At 36.0% G+C, this 27,124-nt stretch overlaps 3 protein-coding genes across 4 annotated transcripts in view; 1 reads left to right on the forward strand and 2 right to left on the reverse strand.

Moving 5' to 3' along the window:
* arhgef6 (Rac/Cdc42 guanine nucleotide exchange factor (GEF) 6) overlaps positions 1–3,484 on the forward strand; it is a 41,169-nt gene extending 37,685 nt beyond the window's left edge. For both annotated transcript variants that reach the window (XM_028008601.1, XM_028008602.1), the window contains one exon: positions 1,891–3,484. In XM_028008601.1, coding sequence (XP_027864402.1) covers positions 1,891–2,013 — 123 coding nt within the window. In that variant the 3' untranslated portion in view covers positions 2,014–3,484. The remainder of the gene's footprint in view (positions 1–1,890) is intronic.
* Positions 3,485–3,630: 146 nt separating this feature from the next.
* cd40lg (CD40 ligand) lies at positions 3,631–7,091 on the reverse strand. The gene is made up of 4 exons (XM_028008604.1): positions 6,594–7,091; positions 6,257–6,284; positions 6,065–6,157; positions 3,631–5,974 (listed from the first exon to the last, which is right to left on the reverse strand). The coding sequence occupies exons 1-4, from the start codon at positions 6,813–6,815 to the stop codon at positions 5,604–5,606; spliced, it is 714 nt and encodes a 237-aa protein (XP_027864405.1). The 5' UTR covers positions 6,816–7,091; the 3' UTR covers positions 3,631–5,603.
* Positions 7,092–9,797: 2,706 nt separating this feature from the next.
* Positions 9,798–21,505, reverse strand: tmtops3a (teleost multiple tissue opsin 3a). Its single transcript, XM_028008251.1, has 4 exons — positions 21,081–21,505; positions 17,159–17,487; positions 12,272–12,505; positions 9,798–10,227 (listed from the first exon to the last, which is right to left on the reverse strand). The coding sequence occupies exons 1-4, from the start codon at positions 21,451–21,453 to the stop codon at positions 10,006–10,008; spliced, it is 1,158 nt and encodes a 385-aa protein (XP_027864052.1). The 5' UTR covers positions 21,454–21,505; the 3' UTR covers positions 9,798–10,005.
* Between the last annotated feature and the right edge of the window lie 5,619 nt (positions 21,506–27,124).

The following is a 27,124-nucleotide window of genomic DNA, read 5'->3' on the forward strand; positions in this document are numbered from 1 at the left end:
TTATTTCTTACAGAAACATGCTGAGTGGTATTAACTACCTGAAAGTTGCCAAAAACGCCAAATATACAAACTGTTAATAGAAATGATCACTTTAAACACTTCCTCAGTTTGATATAATTGTTGTTTTGTTTTTAGATCTGTACATTAACCACATTATCAAAAACTGAGTTCATGGAAGTTGGCAAATGTTAGCCAAGAAAGTACAACATGCTTAGTTTTGACCCCTCTGCTTGGTGGGAGGTTGGTGGTTGCATATTAATGCAAAAACTTGTCAATAATAGAAAGTTTTTGAATGTTCAGAACAGCGTAACTTATCAGATTAGAAAAACATTTAAACAAACTTTCTGCAACTTAATAAGGCAACTGACAAGTTCCTTTATTAGCAGAATAGAAATAGTACAGAAATAGTAAAGCTATTTCTGTAATACATATAGAGAAATGTATTGCAGAACAGTAAAATGGTCAAGTTGGTTACCTCTCATTATTGTTAGTATCTATTTTACTACATCATGTCATAAATTTATTTTAAATCTGTCACATTATCAAATTGTGTGGGTTTTTTTGTTTTTGTTTTTTCTTTACTTATGATAATCATTTTTGGGAATCTCATTCCAATTCATGCCTAGTTTGAGTGTGAAATGAAATCTATTTTAAAATGGCTGAAATGTCCTTTTGTGTTGTCTCCTTTAAAGACGTACAGGTAAGACGTTTACCTGCCGTACATTCTCAGCAGAACTCGCATAAAAACATTTGAACTGTGGAGCTCAATGAAAACTGAAAAGTAAATGAAAACGAGGCTTCTTGGTTTTAATTCTTGGTTGCTTCCGTAACATTGTTGCTTTTCTTTTTTCACACACAATAATTCGCTTCATCTGAACTATTTCATCAATGGAAATGCCTCCACTATTACTACTAAATTAACCTCATCATTTCTATTTGTTGATGCTTAACCAGAAGGAAGAAGACAGACAGTGAACTAATTTCCCACTGTTTTGACTTCATACCAGTTTCTACCACCAGCTTCTCGGTACTGTAGCCAACATGTTGGCAGTCGAAACAGCTGGTGGTAAAGTGAGTTCTGACTTTTGTGGAAACCCCCCTGTGTGAAGACAACAGGATGCTGCTCGATCTCACATGTATTTGGTCTTCCCTGTATAGAAAATATCTTAAAGATTTAAATGTAAATCAGACCTGTCAGCCGCTGAGGTGTCTGATTTAGGGAAGCCTGGGTTCCCACAATGCAACATGGCAGCAATAGGGAATTCAGATCTCCACTACCAATAAGTAAAATTTGTGAATCAAATTATTATGTTTTAATTTGGTCAAATTTTTTTTTTTAGTCAAATCAGCTCAAGAGATCCAACTTTTAAAGTGCTTTTCACGTTTCTCGGTAACACTTTATTTGAAGGAATGTGCATAAGACTGACCATTTTAATGGACTTTTAATGCAGCTTTTAGTACAACCTTGCATCAAAACTGTCATTACTTACTGAATGACACTTTCCTGCAACTTCTGGGTGCAACTTTTCTCCAACACAGAAATAAGGAGCCATGTTGTAATGACTTCCTAAAGGCAGAGTTTCAAAAACAGCAGGAGTTTTTAAAAAAGAGGCCGAGCTTTAAGGCATTAAATCACAAAGTTCAATTTCTTTTAAGTCATATTTGATATATGTATATAATTTTAGAACAATTGAAGGTAACACAGTTACATGATTGTGCTGTAAAATGACCTTTTGTGCCTGGAAAATGCACCTTTAAAGGGGCGTGAATACCTTTGCCAGAGCATTATAAATGATGCAAATCTGAGACAAACCAGTTACTGACTAATATTACCTCCAGTCATTTGAACCTTCACTCTTTAATGTTATTATTCCCCCCTGTGTTTTACAGGAAAATAAGTGGATGAAGCAGTTTCTGGAGGAGGAGCAGAAGTCTCGCAAAGAGCTGGAAAGATTGGTGAGAAAGCTGAGCAAGCAGAAGAACGACTGCGGCTGGGAGGACAGCAGCCATTAGGACAGTGGACCGTCCTCACAGCACACCTCTTCAGCCTGTTAGCTCCCGTTTACAGGAGCGGACTCGCACTGGGGCAGGTTTCTGTGTGTTTATGCGTTTATTTTTCCATGCGTGTCTTCCGTCTTCACATTTCACTTGCACATAAACGTGGAGCTTCGTCGCCTCCAACCCTGGAGCTGGATTTGACAGCTCGACGGAATCGGATCCGTCTCATCGGAAGACCCAAACAAGCATGCTTACTGCCGAACAGCTCGGCTAATCCTCTGTGTTTCAAGCAATCTCCCCCATTTGGACTGTAAGATCCGCCCTGCTAATGGAAGAATTCTGGAAAGAAACAAACTCTCCGTAGCTTCTTCTGCTGTTGTTGGAATAGAAAAGGAGTAAAAAGCCATCGAGTTTTCTGCTTCTCTTGTCTGAACTTCTTTTAAAACCGGACTGATGATCTCTTCAAATCATGACTTTGTCACTGTTGTATTTTATTACCATAGGGTTCCTTGTTGGAAAAAAAAAATCTTCCTGTTGTGCTTTCATAATACACAGCATTTTTCAACATGACAAGGATTCATCCAATTCATGTTCAGGGGATTTTATAGGCATTTTAGCAAGTCACACAGGTGACTTTAACAAGCTCAATCTCCAAATGCAGCTGTATACTGTTTATTTAAAAACTGCATGGATGTACAGTGTTTCTACATTATAAATTCTGCATCAGAAATGCAATAATCAATATATATCCAGACATATATACTCCAAAGCAATGCATCTGCATAATGAAATAGGAAAGACTTAACTCTGTACTATTTGCTATTATAAGAGTAGACAAAGAGGTAACCCTTACTAAAATATATATGGGAATCATTTTAACATGTTGAGTAGATAACCATTCTTTGTTTTGAATTTATAAGGATAGTCCGTATTTATTGCTAACCCAGACATTTAAAATGTGGTGTAAGCCTTATGGAGAACGTTTTGCAAGGAAAACCCTGTTTTATATTGCTAAAGAGGAAAAAGAGAATCTTGTTTTGCTTTGAGAATTTACAGATTTCTGTCTGGGAACAGAGGAAATAAACAGATGTTGGTGTTAAACATATTTAAGTGCCTCCCGAAGGGGTCCGAAAACCAAACAAGAGTTTGAGACCGACTGGGACTAAACATGAAATATATTCAAAGTGTCAAGCTTAGTTTAATGATGTTATTATGTATGTTGGGTCTGAAAACAAACAGCGCTTTGCTTCCTATTTATGGTCGTGGCCTCTTTCTGAAGACCAACCGCGGTACATTTCCTCATGGGGACGAGCGCACGCACTGTCAACGCTGTTATGTGGTGCACTGCACAGAAACAGTGAATGTCACTGAAATGCAATAAGTGACTGCTTTACTGACAGACCTCTGGGTAAAAACCAGCAGCCATCAGTCAGATTCAAACAACCTGCAATATTAAGGACTGAATGAATTCATGAACAAAAAACCCTCCAGATGCTTTTTATTCGCCTTTACTCAGTGACGTTTCCTGATTAAAAACAATGAGGTCCATTTTTTTTCATCCACAAATGATCCAGATTGTTGAATTTGTGACACAGTTGCTGTGTGAGAAGTGTGTTTTTTTTTTTTGTTTTTTTTTTGCACGCACCTCTATTCAGAAACTTCTCAGCACTGTGTAGCATTTGATGCAGCTGGTTCGTCTGCAAAGGTGTAACTTTCAGGCTCAAAGGCACATCTCGTCTCACCAGCCAGACTAGGTGATCTAATAATGTTGCAGAGATGCAACCTCCCCTCAAAACGACTGTTTCCATTAAGCACCACACACTGTAATTCGAAATTCCCAATAGCTTCTGTGAGCACTTACTGGTGGGAAGAAGTTCACCTGATTTCCACGCCACTGTGTTTATGTTTTTTTTGTTTGTTTTTTAAAGCTTGTTCTATGCAATTATTGTTGCAAGTATTTTATCCTTTTTTTCTAGACATTCTGTACTGTATGTTTGGTTTGATTGCTCTTTTATTAAAAGTTTAATATAACAAGTGGAGTTCTGGATTGAAAATCAGTTTGTAACCATGACAGCAATGGAAATAAGTTTTCTACATTCATGCTGGAAATCCACAGATGGCAGGCAGGCTTTTCCACCCCGCGTTCATCACATGTGCAGCGCAGGAATTTGTAGGTTGTTCAGCTTCGCTCTCAGGAAACCCTTTGCATGGTGGAAGGAGTGACATGCTGTAAGAGTAGGCTGCGTCTGCACACCTCCATAGAGATTCACACTTTCCGTACTGTTATACTCCATGTACAAAGCACGTTTTATTTGCCAACCTATACTCTCTGGAGTTTTGAATTACTCATCAAGTACTGCAGGTGTACTTATGAGCTAAAAAGGAAACATTACAGTCATGAAGAAGCAGAGTGAAGCTAATTTAGGAACACAAAAAGGCCCAGGCGAGCCTGGTATGAGTGTCACGACTCAAGATGGATGGTATAGATTTTTTCATCTCCATTTTCGCCTCCCTGGGCGAACAGTTTCTTTGGAACCTGAAAAATGTAACGAGCTTTGGTGTGTTTTCACATGCAGAATAAAATAGCTTTTAAAAAATCTCTGCGCAGTGTAGAAAAAATCAGTCTAGAAATAAATTCATTCTCCAGTTTTTTTTTTAAACAGTGAAAAATCTCTTTACTACACCTTGCCAAATCGACATTGGAAAAAAGCAATAAACATATTTGAAGCACTGCTTGCATAACTTAAAAAACTAAAAATAGATGTCAGATGTTCAGGTTTTCCTCAAAATCTGGGTCACCCTACCCAGAGAGCCCTGTATTTAAAAAAAAAAACAAACGCTCTGAATTAAGAGGTTAAACCTTTCAGGATAATGATGCAACATGGCAGCCCTGCAGAGGAAGGTGAGGGGAGCTGAAAGGGTCGTTGGATTTGTCCTTACTGTTTGTCCTGGCTCTGCTTCAGACCCCTCACGTCCTCTGCATGAACTTTGTAAAACTACTTGTGCTACTTTTGAATTCTGAAATAAGATACATTGATTTGATTTAGAAGGTTAAATTACAAAAAGGATAACTGATGAGAGAAAAAGTTGGTCTCATCAGATTTCTAAAGTTAATTTACGAGTCAAGTGTCTATCTTTGCCACCGCGAGAAGGTGCATCAGTAGTTGTTGCTGTGTGCCCTAGAAAATTAAAACCACAGTGGTTCAGAGCAGTTTCTGTTCTTTATCACATTTAAAAAGTGCTGTTTTTCTAAACTTTTAAGTTTTTTTTGTCAATGCCCATAAAGAGCTGCTGGACAATAAAAATGTAAGCGCTAATTCTTGAAATGTGTAATTCCCTCGCCCCCCCCACCCCAAAAAAAACAGACTAGATCATTCAGATTAAATATAAAAGTTATTTTACATATAGTCCAATTTATATAAATAAATACAAAGCAATCACTGACAATAACAAAGAAATAGACAATGTTATTTAATAAATTATAGTTTGGAAATGTCTCTCAATTCCACAAAAGTTTGTTGATTAACTCCTACAGAGTCTCCTTAGTATCTATATTCCATCCACAGTCACAGATTCCTGTTTTGGAGTCCCGGTCCATGTGGCTCCTACAGCTTATACATCCCAAAACTCGTCGATTGCTTTCCGTAGTCCACAAGCGAGAGGTTTTCCACCCAGATGGCGAGCTGGTTTCCCTTACTCAGTGTGATCACGTCCTGCAGCGTAACTGTGCACAGCTGAGGGTTCGAACCGTCCTTGTCGCTCAGGCTGCAGTGGGCCTTAGTCACCTCCTTCTGCTCTGCCATCTCGTTGTTCCTCAGCTTGATGCAGCCGGTCAGCGGGGCGATGCTGTGCTTGGAGAAGGTCACCCTGGAGTAGACGAGGTAGTCACCGGGCTCCAGGACAGTCAGCCAGCTTTTGTGAAAGTAGTTGATGTTCTTGCGAACTGAGAGGTCCATTCTCCACTCAAGATAACCAGCTAGAAAAAAAACAGTAAAAGTTGTTTTTTATTTTTTGATTATAACTGCATTTCTATAAAAAGAGAAAACAGATATTTCTTTTTTCTTACATTTTTTCTCAATTGTAGCATTTGGCTTTCCAATCAACATGCGTGCAAAGGCTCTGTAGGTTGTTTCTTGTTTTTCTACGGGGGGAAAACCAACTAAAAGTGGAAAAAAACACAAATACATGTCAGGTTTCTTTATCTGATTGACTTTTCTCTCTAAACTCAGAACAGCAATATTCAGTAAAATCAGTTTACCTCTTCCTTGTGGTGAGGAGTAGGTTGCCTGCAAGAACAAGAGAAAGTTAAACATCAGTGGAACAATAGACAAATAATTATTCTCTGCGCTGTATTAAATCTATTTTAGCAATGCGCTAAATGTGAGGCCATAAAAAGCATGTGAGGTGTGACATGTACGTTACATTTGCAGAGGAGGATTTCCTGTGCATCTCAAACTGAATTTTAGTGAGACTTTAGATGGTGCAAAACCTATGAATCTGCATCAGTGTCTGCCTCACCAGTTAGAGAAAACTCAAGTTTTCAGCTTTAGATTTAAAACAAAAGAACTTTTGTCACAAACCACGGCGCTACTTACATGTGCAATTTGTCTTTCATTGTAGTACAGGTATAGAAATCCTCCGACAGACAGAAACAAGTGCAGGGTCACCACACAAACCAAAAATCGCAGAAGTGGCTTGCTGTAGCCTGGCGATGTAAGCTGAGTCGGGATGAGGATCGGCTCGGGCCTGCCGAGCCGCGGGGGCACCGGCGGAGGCACCTGCGGCAGCGCCATGCTGGTCTGGTAGGTGTTGATCATGATGCAGTGGAGCGGCCTGTTGCCCGTGGCATCCCATGCGCTTCTGAGCCGATGCTCCCCACAGCAGACGAGTTTTTCTGTATGTACTTCCTGGAAGCTTTGAGCCCTTCAGATCTGTGAGAGCTGTGACCTTTGTGGAGGACGCAAGTGTGTCGTGTGAAATACATCATGCCATCTCTTCCTTCCTTTATGGCAGGTATGTTTCACTTGGTTCCATTTGTTGCAATGTTTGACTGCACTACTAAATAAAACCCAACCCTTGAAAAGAAGCTTGTAAATAGATTGTGACGTGGTTTCTGATGCAGAAAGCATACTCAAACTGGATTCTTAAATTGTATTTACGAGCTTAGGGTCGTTTTATGTGCTTGATTAGTTATTTTATTTTGAAGGCTTCAAAAAAACTATGCACTCCAGCATCCATTGCATCACACTAACTCACAATATATTTAATCAACAAAGACATACCGTATGTGTCAAATCCAACACCCAGTTCGCATTTATGACACTATTTCTGTTTGCAACTTAGTTTTTAATGTAAAATTGCTTGTTGTTTATTCTCTATAGAACAAATGTGTGAACCGGCAGAAGATTTTTCACATTTTCATAGTATTATTTGAGTTTTTCTAAAAATAATTTTTTTGTTATTTAGGTAAAAAGTAAAGAAAAAATTATTTTGTTCTTGAAGTTATGAAGTTTATAGTCATATCAGTTTTTTTTTAATGCTTCAGAGTTAAACAATACCCCACACATTGTGACTCCTGGAATAGGGTCCAGCTGCCAACCCTGAACATGAGAATAGCTAATGGATTCACAGTGTGTCAAAATCTAAATCATTTTATTATCAACCCAAATTTTGGGTTTTAAAGAAGAGCTCTTCTTTTCTGAAATGCTTAAATAAAGTAAAAATAACGACTCGAGCACACGGACCTGTGGTACTCCCTTCCAACTTGTGGTTTGATTTGTCTGTCAATTACAAACAGGCCCACAGCATGACAGATCCTCAACCATTCTTGTTAACATTTGTTATTCAAGACGGATGAGGAGACAACTCACAGAGATTTATCTAGAAGGGTTCTTATTTTAGATTCCCATACGCAGCAGGATTATCCATCTGAAGGAGTTTCACTACTTCACCACAGCAACTTGGTTGTGGTAGCAAAAGTTGAGCTAAAGTGAAACATTTTAATGTAACACGGTTTCACTGCTGAATGCACTGAGAGCTGCATTCTCAGTTTGTGCAGCTGCGGTGTTGCTACAGGATGATTCAGTCTGGCTGGAGTTGTTGAGCTGGTTCTCCGTCTTTTCTTTTCACCATAAAATTCTCTCCATATTACTAAAACAAATTAAAAAATAATATTTCCCCCCGTTCCGATTTTGAAATGTACAAACAGTTTGAATAAGTTTGGTTGTAACATCTAAAGCAACAATTTTTTTTTTCCAAACGTACATTTGTTTTTTTTCCAGTCAAAAATAAAATGATGGTACTGATTGAATTGCAATGTACTCTTGCCATTTTCTACATTTATATGGCAATATATACACTTATTTGTATTTTTCTTTTAGGCGGATAATATTTGATGTAGATTAAATTAGATTTTATCACCTAACTATCATCAATTATTTTTAATACCTTGTTTTTTGCAATAACAGCTGCATAAAATGTCTTTATCAGACAAAGAGTAGAAACCAAGCTGCATCTCTGATCAGTGATAAAGTGAAAAAAAGAAACAAATGCACGTGCAAATGTTTGCAGTGTGCACTCTAAGTTTTCTGCACGTGTTTGTTTAATTATAGCAACACATGAACCTTAGGCAGATAGCTGGTGCTGAAGTCAGTGCTGATGAGTTCACAGCTTCCACTGGTGGTTCGAAACTTTCTTAACTCCAAGCTCTACACCTTCAGAGAACAAACTAAATATTAAGCTTTGAAAATGTGTCAAACTCGAGGCCTGGGGACCAAATGTGGTTCGCCGCAGCTTTTTATAAGGCCTCATAGGGATGCATAAATATAGACTTTAAGTTGTGTGGATGTCATTTCTATCAATCAAAGCAAATCTGTTTTCATTGGTATTCTGCTAAATTACATCAACGTGAAACAATGTTCAGCATTATTTAACGTTAAGAAGTACTTATCAAATGCACGGATATCAATTTATTGATATTTTAACAATTTGTTAATGAGTTTTATCAATACATTTTGGCACAACCGGCCATTTGAGAACATGGGTTTGACACCCCTGACTTCATTAATCAACATTTATTTATTTACTTTTACTTTGTTGCTGTGAACCAGGATCATTTTGGTCCTGTTGTTGCCTCTAACTTTGATTCTCTTAATACTTTTCAAAATCAGCTGAAGACACATTTATTCAGACTGGCTTTTAATTAGTTTTATTTTGTTTTATGCTCCATGATTTCTGTTTTATCCCTCCTTCTGTGTTCTTATGTCTTATATTTTCTAAAGCACTTTGTGGTTTCTGACCTGTAAAATGTGCTATATAAATAAAATTTATTTATTTACTTACTTGAACAAACATCAAGACAGGCTATAAAAGGGATTATACTACCCTCTTTTTGTTTGGGGGAATATTTATGTGAAGCAAAATGTATTTATGTAAGGTGAAATAAATATTTTTTAAAATAAGAAGCCAAAATTTAATAGAAGGAAAGGTTGAAAAATTAATTTATATCTTCAGTTTCTTATAAGCGCTTCTTATGTAGCAATATCGTGGAGAAGCCTTTTGTTCTAGAGCAGCGGTTCCCAAAGTGTGGGGCGCGCCCCCTAGGGGAGGCGCAGTGCCATTGCAGGGGGGGGGGGGGGCGCAGGAAGCGTGTGGATAAATGAAAAAAAAAAAACAGTTACACAAAAGTGTTTCACTGTAAAGATGGTTTGTACTGTGTTTTGTTGCACACTACAACAAAAATGTGACATAAACTTTAGTGGAGTTTGAAAACAAAATATGTAACAACTGAGCACAACTGTGTGTGCCCAGTTGAATTTTTTTTCTTTGTTGGGGGGGATTTTATTGGAATCCATAGGGGGGCCCAGAAAATCTTTGGGAACCACTGTTCAAGAGAATCTTCAATGTAATAATGACCAGAAAATACATATAATATTTATAAATGTCTAAAAACAACCAAAATGAAAACCCAAAAGGAAGCGACCACTGACGGATGTGATTGTGAAGCTTTCATGGTGTGTAATGGACAAACAGGATGTTTCTGTCGCTGCGGCAGCTGCATGGAGCGGCGGTTCTGCTGCAGAGGAACTGAGGCTGCGAAGGGCTGGAGGAGGCTGGTTTCCGACCATGAAAGGCATCCGACTGATGATTTCTTGGAGCTGGATGTTCCTCTCCATGAACAGAGTGTGGTTCCCCGCTGCACTTTATGAAGGCTACGAAGCACCTGTAAAACTGTTTGAAATACAGAATGAGCCTCAAACGTTAGAACATTTACCTCACAGATACTTTTCTTTTGTATACTAACTAGATTTTGATGTAAAGTAATATGCTAATTTATACTTTTTAAACCAGCACAGTTTGCCTTTATGCAGCCAGACTTTACACTGAAATCATGCAAAGTGGTCTTAATGAACAGCTTTTCAGCCTTTCTGCAGTTTTCTTTTTCACTCATTTTCTACTCTAAAACTTGGATCTGAAAGATGCATAATTCTTCAGTTGACCAGATTTTTCAGAAAAAAGTTTTGTAAAATACAATTATCACTCAAACTATGTTTCTATTGATATTTTTTAAATGACTCAGTCAAATTCTGCTTTTGTGATTAATTACTTAATTAACTTAATTTGATTTAAAAAAAGGCTTTTGCTAAGTTGTCTGTTATGTATCAACACAATACTTAAGTTTAGGAGCCTTTTAATGCCTGCATGATCAGTAGAGTTAATAAACAACAAAATATTACAGTGGAAACGATCAAGAACTTGACATCCTCAGTGAAGGTAGTTTTATTTATTTTGAATGACTATAATTAATAATTTTCCAAGCAGATGGAAACATTAAAAGGTAAGCTGATATAGTCTGGTATTATTGATAAAATGAACATGTTTTCTATACCTGGCCTTGCAAAAGAATATTTTACTTTTCCACATTTAATCATATTAGAATCTGAGGAAAATTATACATGGTTTATGATTTTTTTATACAAAAAATATGTATATTTAAGCCATGTAGTCAGCATGCATTTAAATGTTTACCCTACATTAAAAATGCTACATGTAAAAATAACTTTCCACCTCAACACACTTAATCAATATCTATGTGCTCTGACCAGAGCAGACTGAAAGATGGACAGATTTTAACTCAGGATAAACTTGGAAGAAAACATTTCACAGACTACAAAAGACTGGGGTGAAGGTTTAGTGGGATAACAACCCTGAACATACAGCCAGAGCTACGACATACTGGTTCAGTCAAAGTCCAGACCTAAATCCAATTCAGATTCTGCAGCAAGACATGAACATTGATGGTCAGGATTGCTCTCCATCCAATCCAACCGATCCTGAGTGTGTTTACAAACAAGAGTGGGTAAAGATGTCAGATTCAGATTTGCGGGTAGAAACATAAACCAAAAAACCTGCAGCTGTGATTTCAGCTAAAGGTAAATGGTTTGTTAGATTCTCACGCAGCATGTTTTAAAATAATTTCCCTTCTGGGTAACGACTATATACAACTTTGCTTTGGACTATCACAAAATCCCAATGAAATGCAACAACTCGTGTTTGTAGCTCTACAAATCTGAAAATTTTCAAAAGGTCTAGGAGCTTAGACAATAAATTACAGTATCTTTTTCTCTCTTTAAGCTGTTGTCATAAACTTGGTGATGCTTTTTGTTTTCTGTCTTGCCAGTGAGGTGAGTTATCTTATCATCATTTTAAAGTGGCAGCATTATGTAAAATTAACTTATTTTAGCTTTAAGTCACGTTATAATGTTATTCCCTCACTAAAAACATCCTGGAGTGTTGCTTTGATTCATTCATGCATGTTTGAGAAATCCTGTAATCTCCACGGCAACCATTTAGCTGGGTGGACCTAGCCCCGCCCTCAAGGCGCAGCTCCTCCTCCTCAGAGATTCTGAGCTCCTCCTCACAAGTCCCCCACTCAGCTCCTTCAGACTAGCCAGCAGCAATTAGCGAACATCTGGTGGAACTGCACATCTCTGGAGCGCATTAGATGAGCTATTTCTCAGCACAACACTGGTAAAAAACATTATTAAAGTGTTCATAGAGGAGCCATGTTGCGATGACTTCCTGAAGGCGGGTTTCAGAGAGTTTTTAAAGAGACAGAGACCCAATTTCAAGTCATTGAAATAAGCTCATATAGCATTTTTATAACATAGTTACTTGATTGTGCAATAAAATGGGACAAAAACACAGAATACTGCCCCTTTACAGTTTTCCTCTCCAGAAAAATCACTGTACTTCATTCTTCCTGAGGTCTCACCTGGTTGTTAAAGAACACGTAGATAATGGGGTTGACCACCGTGCTGAACTTGGCCAAGATGGACGGCACCACGCTGGCCAGGGGAGTGACCAGCCCCGACCGGCCGAAGGTGGCCATCAGCGCCGTGACTCCATAGGGCATCCAGCACACCATGTAGCAGGACACCATGGACAGCACCATGAGCAGAATGTGTTGCTCTCTGCGCTGCGCGGCCAGCAGGTTGACCTTACCCACCTGCAGCCCCGGATAACAGAGTCACAGACAGAGAAGGCAAAAATTATCGAATTTCATCATTTTAAAAGCATAATCTAATATTCCTCTAACAGGTACAAGCTGAAGTCATATGAGTTTGGTTTTTACGGAGTACCGAAAGGGACATAAAAGGGAGAAAATAGAAAATACATTTTCTCATGAGCATGAGATGGTATCTAGTTCGCACAATTTTGCATATGGTGCGCACCAAGGTTATTGTAATTAATTTCATTAACTGAAATAAATAAAAATGGTAGTTAATGGGGAAAAATATAACTAACTGGAACTATGTTGCATGTTTAAATAAATAACTAAATTCTACTAAAATTAGAGAAGTAATACCCTTTATTTTTGTGTTTAAGTCTTATTTATTAGATTAATAAAATCTAATAAATAAACTCATGAATATATATATATTTTTCTGCACAAGCAGTTTCCGTCAGCTGTCGGCAAATTACGGCCTCCCAGAGGTCCACAAAATGGCCACAACAATAGTTGGGAGAAAACTAAGGTCAGTTTTTGTTTGTTCATCAATAATTTAATATATTTTTAAAATATATTATATTATATATATATATATATATATATATATATATATATATATATATATATATATATATATATATATATATAATATATATTATGTTGAGTATTCAATGTAAACATAACTGCAATAAAATACTTTGACCTTTTTGAATTCTCCACCTAAAAATGTACCATTTTAAGGAAAAACTAAAACGACTATAGCAAATAAAAACTGAACTGAAATGAAGCAATATTTAACTAAAAATAACCAGTAAAACTAGCAAACCCACTCTAAAAACATACTAAAACTAACTGAATTAGACATTAAAAAATCACAACCAAATAAAACTAAACTGTAATAAAAAAAAAAATCCAAAACTATTATAACCTTTTGCGCATGAAAAAGTTACATTTGTATATTTCCTTTCGTAGATTTTGACATTTCTTCTTGATTTTTCATAAACAATTTGTCGTTTGATTAATAAGGTGCAAGTTTAAAGCCACCCATCTGAAGAGTCTATTCATTTACTGCCATCTAGTGGTAGAGTGAAGAAAAACATCTTATTGGCATCTTTTGTTCAGAGCTTCTTGCAGCTTTCACTCTGGATTCCTGCAGAACAAAGGAAAGCTCAAAGGCTCAAAACAAATTAAGATGAATTTGTCTTCTAGTCAATATTTAAACCTAAACTCATTATAATGCTTCATCATCCAGCCATTGACTGGCCGCATCATACAACTGTATCCGCCTTTTAAATTCTTTTCAGAAATAATACATGGAATATATGTTTTTTTATACTGTAGAATGAATATGTTTTAGAAATAACTTTAGAGAAAGCTACTAAATAAAACATCTCCACCAAACCTCCTCGTTTCTGGGTTTTTCAGAAAGTGAGACATCCTTTCAAATATTTTGTTGAAATCAACTTTCAGGTCAATCAGCAGGAGGTTGGAGGAGAGCGGAGAGGAGGCAGGAATTAATCAAAATGAGATCCCACCTGATTGCCTCTGCAATTTCTTGTAGAAATCAAATGTCTAGATGAATGAAAGGAGAGAAAACAGCACAGCCAATGATCCCTCATTCATAAAATTAAATAGGTTTTTAGTTACTGTCAAGCTAAAAGCCAACAAGGACGTAGATGTTTAACTCTTGACGGCTGCACACATACATCAAGCTCTCCTCTTTTCAACATCTCGCTCTGACATCTTCTAATAATCAAATTGCAAATCCTGACAGAAGAAACAAAAAACCTGTGGATTGAAATATTGCCTGATTTTTAAAATGACACACTTATTATCATCCTTTTTCCAGGTCCAAGTGTTGAGATAAATTTGGTTTTCATTAGTCATACTTCCAGTTGTTTTAGACATTTTGATTAGCAAGTTTAGGCCAGTAGCTGTTTTCTTGTAGTTGCGTCCTCACTTATAAAAATTAACACAGACGACTAACTTTAGACATTATGCTCTCTCATCTTTCTCATTTTTATGAATGGCTTGGAGAAATTACCCTCTTTATCACCAGTTTTTAGACACTCCATTGGACTAGAAGAAGTGAAGAAATATTTTGAAACTATTTTTTTTTTTGCTTACATTTATTTTTTAAGGAAGGTTTTTGGTACTTAGTGCAAAACCAGTTATTTTTTAAGAAAGAACAACTTTCTCCACTGAACAAATGCAGTCGAATTAAAGGTAGGGTTGTTCTGAATTTTCTTTAAGTGTGAGATTATGCTGATGCAATTAAAAAGCAGATTTTACTTTGAACAGATTTGCTGATTTTTGTAGCTCAGAGTAAAGCTAATGGACATTTTATTGCTTTAGTTCATGGGAGTCAAACTCATTTTAATTTTGTCAAAATTATGAATGTTCTTAAAGGGCCAGTTTGTGCCATAATGTATTGATGAAACCCATTAACAAACTGTTAGGATATTGACAAATAGCTGTGTCTGCATTAAAATTAGTATTTCTTAAAATTAAATAATACTGAACATATTTTGAAACTGATCAGTCCCTCCAGAATTTTGTGATTTTTTTTCAATCAAAATCACTGATTTGTGGAGCTAATTTAGAAATATTTGCTAGATATATTTTTTTATATATTTTTACATTTGTATAACATATAATGACTTTTGTTTGCTAACGGGCTATTACTTGACATCAAGTAAAGCCTAGGAAGCAGTGTAGACGAAGTAAGAAATACTGCCTCCTGCAGGTGGGAGTTAGCATCACATGAACACAACGTTTTTGACCAATTTGTTGGAACATTTTCAGTAAACTCACAATTAAGCATTATCAAAAAAAAGGTGCAGGGATCTGTTGATTTTCCATGGTAGTAAAATCTCAGAAAAACTAGAGAGACTAATGGTACTATACAGATTTGACACATGAATTTTCAAGGGTTTTTAATTCAGTGCTGATATTACAGATACAATTAAACTTTATATCTCAGATGTGATAATTCAAAACACCAGTGTGAGTGCAATCCAAAGGTTGTGGTGGGGATTCTTGCTAGTTGTCTTTATTGGACTGAAACATCCTCATTCATCTGTTTCTAAAAAATGCTGCTGACTTAGTTCGCTTCTGATCATCAGGTGAAATTTTCAGGACCCCTTCTCTGCTCTGACTCCTCTGAGAGCACGGACTTTCAAAAAAAAAAAAACATGCTTATATAACGCTGGGTATCCAATGGTAACACGTAGCTCACAGGCTCTAAAAATACCTTCTGGGTGATTCATTCATAGCAGTAGTGGAAGCAAAGAGCTACTGGGAGCCTTTAATTACCAATTTAGATATGATTGACAGGTTTATAGGAAACTCAATAAAGGCTGGCTCGAGTTATGGGAATCTAAGTGGATCACTGCAAAGAGCAAAGCCGCAGCCCCTAAATAAAACCTACTCCTGCTGGATGAATTGATTCACAGATTGTAAACACACTCCAGGGGGTTCTGGGATGTTTTGGCTTGACAACGACGGTTCTGACAGCTGCAGCTCAAACTCAGACACACATTTCTGAATCCCAAAAGTACCCTGGCAGGAAAAAGCACCTGCAGAACCCATGTCAGTGGAGCCTTTGGAGCTTTTAAGCTGAGTAGACGGACAACAACAAAAGCATTTTAAGAAAATTATTCTCAAGAAAACTGCAGCACTGGTTTGTGCCATGTATACTTTAGATGCATTTGCAAATTAGCATTTTTCAATTCAGGAAATTGTTAAAGGCTTTTAGGCCTTAATATAATATGCAATTATGCTGCTTACTGATATGCAGAAGGCATAATTGAAAAAGTTATGTTCAGACTATAATTAGGAAATGACATGTGAATGTAGAGAGTTGAAGTCTGCAACAAAACCCTGAGTGAAAGCTGCTCAAAGGTTTTCTATACACGACATCCCAGTTTTTCTGCAGAGCACCAGATGAAAAACTGAGCAGACTGGTGGTTTAAAGTGTTATTAATCTCTGCAGTAACACATGGCTGTATTCAATTCAATTAAATTTAATATGAAAAATATGTTTACGTGAGTGTGATGTAACATATGAGACACCATGTTTTTAACTTGCAAACTGTTTTCACAAAATTCAACATATTCAGAAATTTCCAAGTTTTTTTCTAGGAAATTTCTGAGATTAATCTCAATATTTCTGAGTCGTTTTAAAGTAAATTTTTGAGTTTTCAAACTCACAAATTTCCGTGTTTTTTCTAGGAGATTTCTCAAAGTAATCTAAACAATTCTGATTTTTTTTGTTGCATATTTTTGACTTTTTAAACTTAGACTTTTTAGTTTTACCTAGAAAATTTCTGAGATTAATTTCAGCTTGTTTTTTTCTAGCGGATTTTTGACTTTTCAAACTCAAAGATTTCCTTGTTTCATCTAGAAGATTTCTGAGAATAATCTCAAAACTTCTGAGGTTGTTTTTTTTCCAGCAGATTTCTTAATTTTCAAGCTTAGACATTTTCCAGATTTTTTTTCCTAGAAAATTTCTGAGATTAAATTTTAAATTTTTGGGGTGGAAATTTACTCCTCTTTGTTTTCTTTCTCTCTACAACTGCCCTAATACTCCGTCATCTTACCCAAACTACTAGCCGTCACCATAAAAACCTTGACTACTTTTGCACTTACCCTCCTTATAGCAAACAGGATTCGTCCATAAGAGTAAACCATGAGCATCAGTGGCAGCAGCAAACAGAAGATGAAGAGACACAGCACGTAGGATACGCTGGTGGGTGAGCGCAGGTGCCACTGGACAGAGCAAGTGGTTCCGGGACCTTCGGGACCATAGCTGCTCCAACCCAGGAAGGGCGGCAGCGTCCAGAGGAGCGAGTAGAACCAGGTGCCTCCGATGAAGAGCCAGGCCTTCCTGAAGTCTGAGACGTCCACCTTAGAGGAACGCAGCACAGTGTTGTAGCGCTCATAGGAAAGGACTGACAGGGACACCAGGGACACAATGCCTTATGGAGAGAGGAAGAGGGGAAATATAATCATCAAAGGCAGCATATTTATTATTTTAGTGCACAAATCACATATAATATTATAACTCATCATTTTGGTGTACATATATCTTAAACTTTATTAAAAATATATATATTTTTTACATATTTGTTGAAACTGTCACCACATCATGACAGTACGTTATCAGATAATCTCCCCCTCTTGCTGTATGCTACTCTGCTGTTAGCATAGCCTGTCGTGAATGCTAAGGCTAGTTAGCATGGCCAACCATGATGGCAGATAAACAATTTTTCTGTAATAGTAAAATGTTTTTCCACCATTAGTACATTTATGAGATTGATTGACACCTCTAAGCTCCTCCTCCTGGCTCTGATTGGTTGTTTTTGTTCAGAGCCGTGCATTTCTTCAGACGTTAATAGTATCTCAGAGAGGAGGTGGAGGAGATTGACCTTTTCACAGATTATCTGTTTCATATTGTCACAACATGGACACAGTTTTACAAATATGTAAAAAAACAAAACAAAAACTAATTTCTTTTAAATAAAATTTACATACTGCACCTTTAATGGGAAGCTTTAAATCTTCCAACAAATTCACTACGATGTTAGATGGTGAATCTCAAAGTTCATTCAGACAAATAGAAAAAAAGAAAAAAGAAAATGTTTGAGGTGCCAGGACAACAAATCATCTCTCAAAAATGAAAATGGCTGCCTGACTTAACTTGGCAAAGATCTGCATTATCTGCAAGACCTCAGTGATTTCTTTTTCTCATGTAAATGAGAGGAAAATTAATCCAAACAGATAAACAAATCTATGGCAGACTGACCGTGTAACTGTGTTGCAATGTGATAATGCATGACTAAAATGGTGCAACTTTAAAAGAGCCATAAAAGATCCGTGGTTCAACGTGGATCTCAAGTTGCTCAGGTTTTTCACTTATCACTTTTACAGCTTGGCCTCATCTTTATATAATGAGCCATTCTGATTTTTTGCAATTAAGATTTATTTTAAATATATAATTTTTAATTAGAACTATATCCTGACAGGTTGAAATCTGAAACTTTCTTTTTTTTCCATGAGAGTATTGTTATACGCTTGGATAAACGTACAAAGGTCAGTTCATGAAATAGTTTTTTAATGTCTCAATCAATATAAAATTCCCTGGCTTGATCATAATTTGAAAGTGTTCAGTGGGTTTATTGCCAGAAACTCAATTATCTGCTTTATTTTTCACTATTTAAAGACTTTAAAAGATGATCTATAGGAAACTAATGTCAGCTTGATGGAATGTAAGTTTCAATAATGTCTTTATATAATTATAGAATCATTTAAAGGTGAGATCACAGTGATATTTTACAACTGATGAGTTTTTTCCAGTCATGCTGTATAAATCTCTCTCCACGCCTGTTATTGATTGTCTTCCTTACGATTTCTGGAGATATACAGAAGGTAACCCTTGGCTGAATTTTTTTCTATTTATTATTATTATTATTATTATTATTATTATTATTATTTTAGTTTTTACAATACACAAACACACATTTTGCATTTTGTTGTTGCTTTCAACTCAATTTCCCTCAGAAATCAGTAAATATGTCTAAATGACATTCTTTAATCTGTTATTTGTGATATTAAAGTTTACTTAAATATTACAGTTATTTTGTTGTTATTTTAATACAACTTCTAATTTCTAAATATTGAAAAAATATATATATTTCAGAATCAGATCTGACTCCTGAGGAATTTAACTGGGAGGAGCCACAGTAAATACGTTTTTTTATTTAATATAAATACAGAAACATTTGTGTAACCCTTCATAAGAGAATAAATAAATAATAAAATAATAAGAGAAAAAAGGCTTGAAAACATCCAGTTGTGTAATTAATGTAAATAACGTGTTTTACTGAAATAAATAAACTTTTTATTAAAAATTTTCTAATTTATATTAAATATGACTTTGTTTGTTTATTCTTCATTGAAGTTCTCTGTATTGAATAGAGTATCCAGATTTTTTTTACTCAAGTAAGAGTAGCAATAGTTGATAATATTATTCAAGAAAGTTTTACAGTGCAATAAAATCACTCATGAAAGTAACATGAATGGAGGTCATGTTGCATTCAAAGGCGGCTCGGAAGAACAAGTTATGACATGTTAACAAAGAAAATGTGCGGGAACTGAGCGTAAAGATACAGGAGGTTTGGGAGGCCCTACTCTATCAAATCCAGACGAATAATAGAAATAATAGATAATAGAATCCAGATGAATAATAGAAATAATAGATAATAGAATCCAGATGAATAATAGAAAGTTGGCCACTCCAAGGTCAAAACAAAACAAACAGCTTCCAGTCCAGGGCAGGCGCCCAGACATGACTAACAATGTGATGTCCATTGTGACAAACTTCATCAGGATTAAGACAATTGTCTTACAAACAGCTGCAGAATGTAAGTGCTACAAAAATATGTTTCATAATTTCATAATTATGAAAACTGTCGAGACAGATAATCTGTGAAAACAATTACGCTCCTCCAACTCCTCCCAGTGCAAAAATGCACATCCTGCTCAAAAACAGCCAATCAGAGCCAGGAAGAGGGTCTCAGCGCTGTCAATCAACCTCGTGTACACGCTGTTCAACGTGGTAATGGTTGAGACGCAACTAATCATTACAGGAAAACCGTCGTTGGTGAACATGCTAACTAGCCTTAGCATTCATGGCAGGCGAAGTATAATTTATAAAAAGGAGTATGAGGAAGTGTGTTTATCGTTTAGTGGTGGAAACGAAATAATTTTCATAGGTAATATTTAATGCCCTCAAAATTTTGTTTTTAAAGTGTAAAATTGGTGATAATTCTTTAGTTAGGAACTTTTTAATAATAGTTAAACATTTGGCAAACAAGTCCAGCAATGCCAAACAACAATAACAACATAACTCACCAAAAAGATAATAATTTAATATTATGGAATTATGGAATTAAATAACACTTATTACCCTCAATATTTTGTTTTTATAGTGTAAAATTGGTGATAATTCTTTAGTTAGGAACTTTTTAATAATAGTTAAACTTTTAGAAAACAAACGTAGCAATATCAAACAACAGTAACAACATATTACTCACCAAAAAGGAAATTATTTAATACCAACAAGGAATTAAATGATAGGTAACATTTAATACCCTCAAAATTTCGTTTTTGAAGTGTAAAACTGGTGATAATTCTTTAGTTAGGGACTGTTTAGTAACCAAACATAGCAATGCCAAACAACAACATAATTCACCAAAAGGTATCACTTAATACCCCCAAGATTTATTTTTAACGTGCAAAATTGATGATAATTCTTTGGTTAGGAAGTTTTTCAAAATAGTTAAGCGTTAAGTAAACAAACCTTGCAATATATAACAACATATCACTCACAAAAAAGGAAATTATTTAAAACCAACAAGGAATTAAATGACAGGTAACATTAATTGAAATGTCGTTTTTAAAGTATAAAATTGATGGTAACTTTTTAGTCAGGAGCTTCTTAATAATAGTTAAACATTTAGCAAACAAACCTAACAATGTCAAACAACAACAATAACAACATGTAACTCACCAAAAAGGGAATTGGCGAACCCGTACCACTTACAGCCGAACTCTCCAATGAGCCACCTACCGCGCAGACTCGCGGCGAAGCTGAACGGCGTCCCGAAGACGCACACCAGAACGTCGCTCAGGCTGATGTTGAGCAGGATGAGGTTGATCGGTGTCCACAGGCAGCGGAACCTTGCGAAGACCAGCAGCGTCAGAGAGTTGTTGAGGATCCCGGCCACCAGAATGAAGCCGAGGCACACCGCCACGGCCGTGTGGCCGCTCCGGCTCAGCCCATCGCGGCTGTGGGGCGTCGTGGAGTCGCGCAGGGTCGCGTCGCTGCTTAGGCTTGAGCTGTTTGTGGTGCTTAAATTAGAGCCGTGCAAGTAGAGGACCATAGCAGGTGGAGAGGAGGTCAACAGACAGAAGGAAAGTCTTGCACTTCGGCTCCAGACGCTGCAGGCTGGTGTAAGAGAGTTGAATATGACCAGAGCACTTCTTTATACCTGCACTCCTGAAATGCAAAAACACCCCCACCCCTTTTATTCTGCTGGGCACAAACACCAGTATTTTCCTTTTTCCTTTGAACCCTTTCATTTACTAGTTCAGGCCATTTTGATCACAACAGCTTGCATGAATACATCCCCCCAAATTGATGCCTTTCCAACTGGAAACGTGTTGCCTTTCAACAGGACGTGCTTATGTGAGTTAAAATTGCCTCCTCACAGCAAGTTCCATTGGTTTATTTTTTGCGTTTTCATGGCAGATGTGGGTCAGGTTCAGTGAATGTCCAAAATAAGCTTTCAATTTCAAAGTTAAAGCGGAGCCATTTACTCCTGCTGCGCCACATTGGAAATACAAAGTTTGTTGCCTGATTTATGCTAAGTTGTGCATTTCTTTTTTAGCTTTCTGTGCCCGACTGTGTTTAGCTGAATGAAGCAGATTCAATTCACAGCAAAGAATTCAGTTCTTTACAATTAGACTAACTCATCATGTTTTTTTTCCTTCTTCTTCTTCAAGTCTTTTCTCAGTGGTGGAAAACTTCAAATGAGACTCGCTGAAGTGCATTTTTTATGTTTGGACAAACAAATGAAGTGTTTGAGTTGCCAATGAACGGGCTTGCATTGAAAAGAAGAGGAAATAGAGAAAACTCTAATGACATTTAAGAAACAGTCTTGCGTTTTATTTGTTCTCTTTTAAAAATTAGGGTCAAAACACAAGCAGACCTTTTGGTTTCGGTTTTCAACCTCGAGCCTTGTTAGTGGACACTGTTTCCTCTACTGCGCCATCTTTAGCTTCATTAGTGGACCATTCAACCTTCAGGTCTTCCTCTTGAGGTGTTCAGGTGACTCCTGCAACCTTTGGGTCACTTTCTGGAGCTGTCAGTCAGTCCTGCTACCTCCAGGCTGCCCACTAGGATTATACTCATTTTCTGATTGGCTGCTGGTCAAATTCATCAAGTTGTTTTACTCCTAAAGCTTTCGAACACTGCTGCAAAAAACCATCAGAACTGTGAATAAAAATAAAACTTGACGTGATTTATATAGGATATTGCATTATTTCCTACAATCACAAGAAGGAATTGTGATTAAAATTTGTATTATCTGGTAATAAAGTCATAATATATTATCTCATAATAATAAATTATGCCACAGAACTCTGTCATCTAAAATCAGAAGGTATGAGGCAGCATTCATGCTTAGTGAATGTAATAATGAATGAATAATGAATAAAAAACATTTTAAAAGTTGATGTTTCTTTACGTATTTAGTATTAATAATGCTAAAGTTAATGCTTTAAAGCATGCTCTACACATCAAACCTGACATTAGGGTAACTCTCATTAGATCTAATTTTGGTCAGTCTGGACTGACGGAGAAAATCTACCAGCTAAATTTGTATTAATCGTTTTGGACTGAATGTTTTCCTCTTTGAGCCCAACAGCAGCCTGAGTATTCCTAAAGCATATGAATAGGAAGGAGGATCATGTATCTGGTGCCGTGTCCATGTCCACCTCCTGCAGGGACAAAGATTGGCTGCTGTTTCTTCTTTACACCTCCTCTAATGAGATTCCCTTCCAGGTCCCACCAGAGAGTCACTTCTGCACCAGATCAACGAAATTCTCCATGAGGGTTTGCATTTCTCATTAGGTCCAACCATATAATCCATGCATGGTATTATGAAACAGTAAATAATCATAATATAGTGTAAACTTGCCAAATTGTGCTTCTTCTTCCGGTATATTTAAGAAAATTTAGTTGAAAATGTAAGACTAATACATCATTCCAGATTATATATTGTAAGTGCATGAAAAACATTCCAGTAAAATAAATTAAAGCTTCTAGTTTTAACATGATGAAAACGTGAAAAGGTTTCATAGAATGTGTTTTTTTTTTGTTTTTTTTGCGAGGCGCTGCTGTTATTAGATGTTTCTGATCAGCTGCAGGTAATTTAGAAAGTTACAAAACACATTTTTCCAATTTTCTGGCGTGAAATATTGAGATATAATCAACTCGCCGTTGAATCTGGGAGGATTCATAAAAAATTTTTAAAGTTCATCATCTGAGAAAACAAAACTTTCCAAAGATTAAAGATGGTGGCCAGTCTGTCATAGACTGAAGGTCATAACAAGGTTTACAAATTAAAGTAAGTTCAAAACAAAATTATTAAAAATACTTTTGAAAAGTTAGTTACAGTTCATCTTGATTGCATTTTTATGCCTTATTAAAGTTGTGCATAAACAAATTTATAAATGTCTAGACTGAATACTTTACCAAGGTTTACAAATGAAAGTAAATTCAACCCAAGATAATTAAAAATAAATTTGAAAAGTTAATCATTTCATCTTGATTGCATTTTTCCACCTTATTAAAGTTGTGCATAAGCAAATCTGTAGATGTCTTTGCCAAAGTGTCTACAGAGAACAATTTAGTAAAAGGACTGGCTGTTACCACAAGACACGACAAAGAGGGAAGGAGAGATTAATCTTGGACTGTGTAAATTGAAATTTCTCTGCTAAATACCAAGGAAATACCAGTAAAGATTATTATTGTACAGCCAGTGAGTGAGAATTTTTTAGCTGGATTGTTTCTAAAGTGTCCTAAAGGGCATCAGTGGGAGACTTACCAGAAAACCCAGTCGATTATATGCTTGTTAATTATAGAGCTTAAATGGAAATGATAAATCAAAACTTTTCTTTCATTGACAAATGACATATTACCATATGAAAGGTGAAAAAAGTCTGAAACTGTGGGTGTTACGTTTACTTGGGGCTTTCATCCATGTTGGATAATCAGATCTCTGGATAAAAGCTTTAAAAGGTTGAAGGTAAAGTATTTAAACCTTCTTTTACTTTCTGCACATGTTTTGAAATTCTACACAACAAAATTAAAATCTAAATATTAATATTAAAAGAAATATCTATGTATCACAGAAATTACTTTATTTTTACTTATTTTTTTTATTGTGAATTACATTTCTTAATCTGAGACCTGAGTGCGAATTTCATACCACAAACAAACACTTGTTGCTTCAGGAGTCTGGTTTCTGTTTTAAAAAAAAACTTGGATGACTGGGTGAAATTAGTCTTGGAAAATTAACCTGAACCATGTCCAAACAATCATAAATACATTTTAGATAGATAGAAGGTTCACATAACTCTCTTCTTTTTTGTTTATGTTGTGTTTACGTAACTCCTTTTAGTGTCTCTTCCCCAAGTGGGCACTCTTGACCTAAATCACTTTTTTATTGACCCAATAGAGCAGCTTTAACAGCTGTGAAAACTTTTGTAGTCAACATCCTATTGCTTGGAAGTTTAAATCACTTGACAATGAAATCTGAGAGACGTGATGTAAACACTGACTCAACAAATTTATTTGACTTAAAAAGTAGAAGATTGTAGACTCAAATGTTTTACAGTGTAAGTGATTTCCTAAAACATTTCAATAATTTAACATTTCTTTGTTCTAATTGAATGTTTTCCAACAATCAGAAGCCTGATAAAAAAAATAGATAATTTTCTCATAAAATAAGTTGAAAGATCCTCTGGATCATCTGTAAAGTGTCCATTACATCATATGAATGTGACTCTGTGGCCATCCTGTTCCAGCTGTAACATGTCCCTACACTGCCATCACACAATTTAAAACACAAAGCTTTGCTTAATGTCTCGGGTTGGTGATGAGACCCACGATCTCAGACAACCAGAGCGCTCTTTACCCTCAAACACACACCTGGCTGGGGGCCCATAAGACTCGGAACAATGCCCACAGAGCAGCCATTTTGCAACCCATCTGTGGTTCACACAGCAGCGGATGGATAGAAGCTAATAATAGCACAGCACCATCATTAATCCAGCCTCATCTTGTGGGGAAAGCTACTCCTCCATCTGCGACTATGAATAGCGTTTCGACAGTGAAATGTGGATAATGACATCTCTAAGCATGTGGAGAAAATAGCTGGTGAGTTATAAAGCTGGATGACATCACATGTTGAATGTAAACAATAACCTCTTCATTTTGGACGCACTAGATTTACTTCATGGCTATCTTATATTTGATCATCGTCCTTTTATTGCAAAGAAATGTATAGTATTTGTTTGTATCTGGGTAAAAGTCATTAAAAGTCAGACATGGTTGGAGCAACTAGTTACATTTATTCAATTACTTTTACTGGAGTAAAATGTACTTTTAGGAGTATTTTTCACTACGCTGTACGTTTTACTTGAGTGATTTAATTATGAAGTATTTATACTCTTACATGAGTAAAATTCCTGGATGTTCTACCCACTGAATGAAAGACAAACGTTTTAACCAAAAATTCACCAAATACGGACACATCTGTTTTTTGGTCGTTTGTTGTTGAAAGAAAAATGTTATTGATATATTTTGTTACTTATATGAATCATTTTCATTTTTGTCCTTAAAATACCAAAATTTCCACTTAGCTTCATATTTTGGTCTGTCTGATTATGTAATTTTTAAATATTAAATGATTGATAGTTTGGTCATTTATTCAGCACTTGAGTAAACTTTTTACCAAAAACTTCTTGAGTCATTTCCTGAATGGCTACTTTTTACTTTTACTTTAGTAAAAAAATATATTGAAGTATTACTCTTACTTGAGTACAATTTTTGGATACTTGTTTACTGGTGTATAGCTGTTTAACATTTTTGACACTTTCATTTCATTACTTATTTAGCTACATTTACCAGTTTAGATGCACCAAAAATGTGTGTTTTCTAATAAAATATTACTCAATGACAAAGTGTTTTTGTCAACATACAGCTCTGCTCTAAATGTTGTTAAAATTTTGTGTGAAAACTGATAATTTTTCTTAGGCTAGAAGGCATTTGTCCTTTAAAAATGGCTGTAGCAACTGAACGGTCAACCACTGTGATACAGCAAGATGGAAAGACTAGCATTAGCAACGCTAGCATCATAAAACCAAAGCACTCATTCTTCAGAAAGTTCCATCCATCCATCCATCCACCCATCCATCCATCCATCCATCCACTGCGCATTTCCATACTATCACCTTTTCTGTTTCTGTATTTTTAATTTCCATTGTTATACTTTCTAATTTTACTGTTTTTGTGCATTTAAATATTAATCCCAGTAAACTACACAACTCCATTTCCCCAGTCCCTCAACTTCTCGATTTGTTTTGTACCTTTGTTTTATTTTTCCGTGTGTATTTATGTGAGGTTTACTTAATTAGATTTTCTGTAAAGCACTTTGTGTTATTTGTCTGTGTAGATATAAAGTTTGACTCACTGAAATGTCACTTTACTGGGATTTTAGGTGACAGACCAACACAAAGTAAAGCATAATTATGATATAGGAGGAAACTAATCAACATTCAAAAATGTTTGAGATGCATTTTATGGATTTCACTCCACTTATGCTAAAAAAATGCTTTAAATCACTGTTTAATGCAATATTAATCACTCTGTATGTAAACTTATGAATCTGAAGTCATTGATAAACAAATCTCTGACATATTATTTCTCTCATTATTGTGACTTTTATCAAAAAGAAATAATTTTGTTAATTCTACCTCACTGAAAAC

This window comes from Xiphophorus couchianus, chromosome 23 (assembly GCF_001444195.1).
Source record: "Xiphophorus couchianus chromosome 23, X_couchianus-1.0, whole genome shotgun sequence".
Taxonomy (NCBI): Eukaryota; Metazoa; Chordata; class Actinopteri; order Cyprinodontiformes; family Poeciliidae; genus Xiphophorus; species Xiphophorus couchianus.

Coding starts and splice junctions, on each gene's coding strand:
- cd40lg (XM_028008604.1), bottom strand. CDS start 6,815: ATGATCAACACCTACCAGACCAGCATGGCGCTGCCGCAGGTGCCTCCG. Junction 6,158..6,256: donor CTCCTCACCACAAGGAAGAG/GTAAACTGATTT, acceptor TTCCACTTTTAG/TTGGTTTTCCCCCCGTAGAA. Junction 5,975..6,064: donor TGCTACAATTGAGAAAAAAT/GTAAGAAAAAAG, acceptor TTTTTTTTCTAG/CTGGTTATCTTGAGTGGAGA.
- tmtops3a (XM_028008251.1), bottom strand. CDS start 21,453: ATGGTCCTCTACTTGCACGGCTCTAATTTAAGCACCACAAACAGCTCA. Junction 12,506..17,158: donor TCCTGTTTGCTATAAGGAGG/GTAAGTGCAAAA, acceptor CCGGGGCTGCAG/GTGGGTAAGGTCAACCTGCT. Junction 10,228..12,271: donor ACGTGTTCTTTAACAACCAG/GTGAGACCTCAG, acceptor TATTTCAAACAG/TTTTACAGGTGCTTCGTAGC.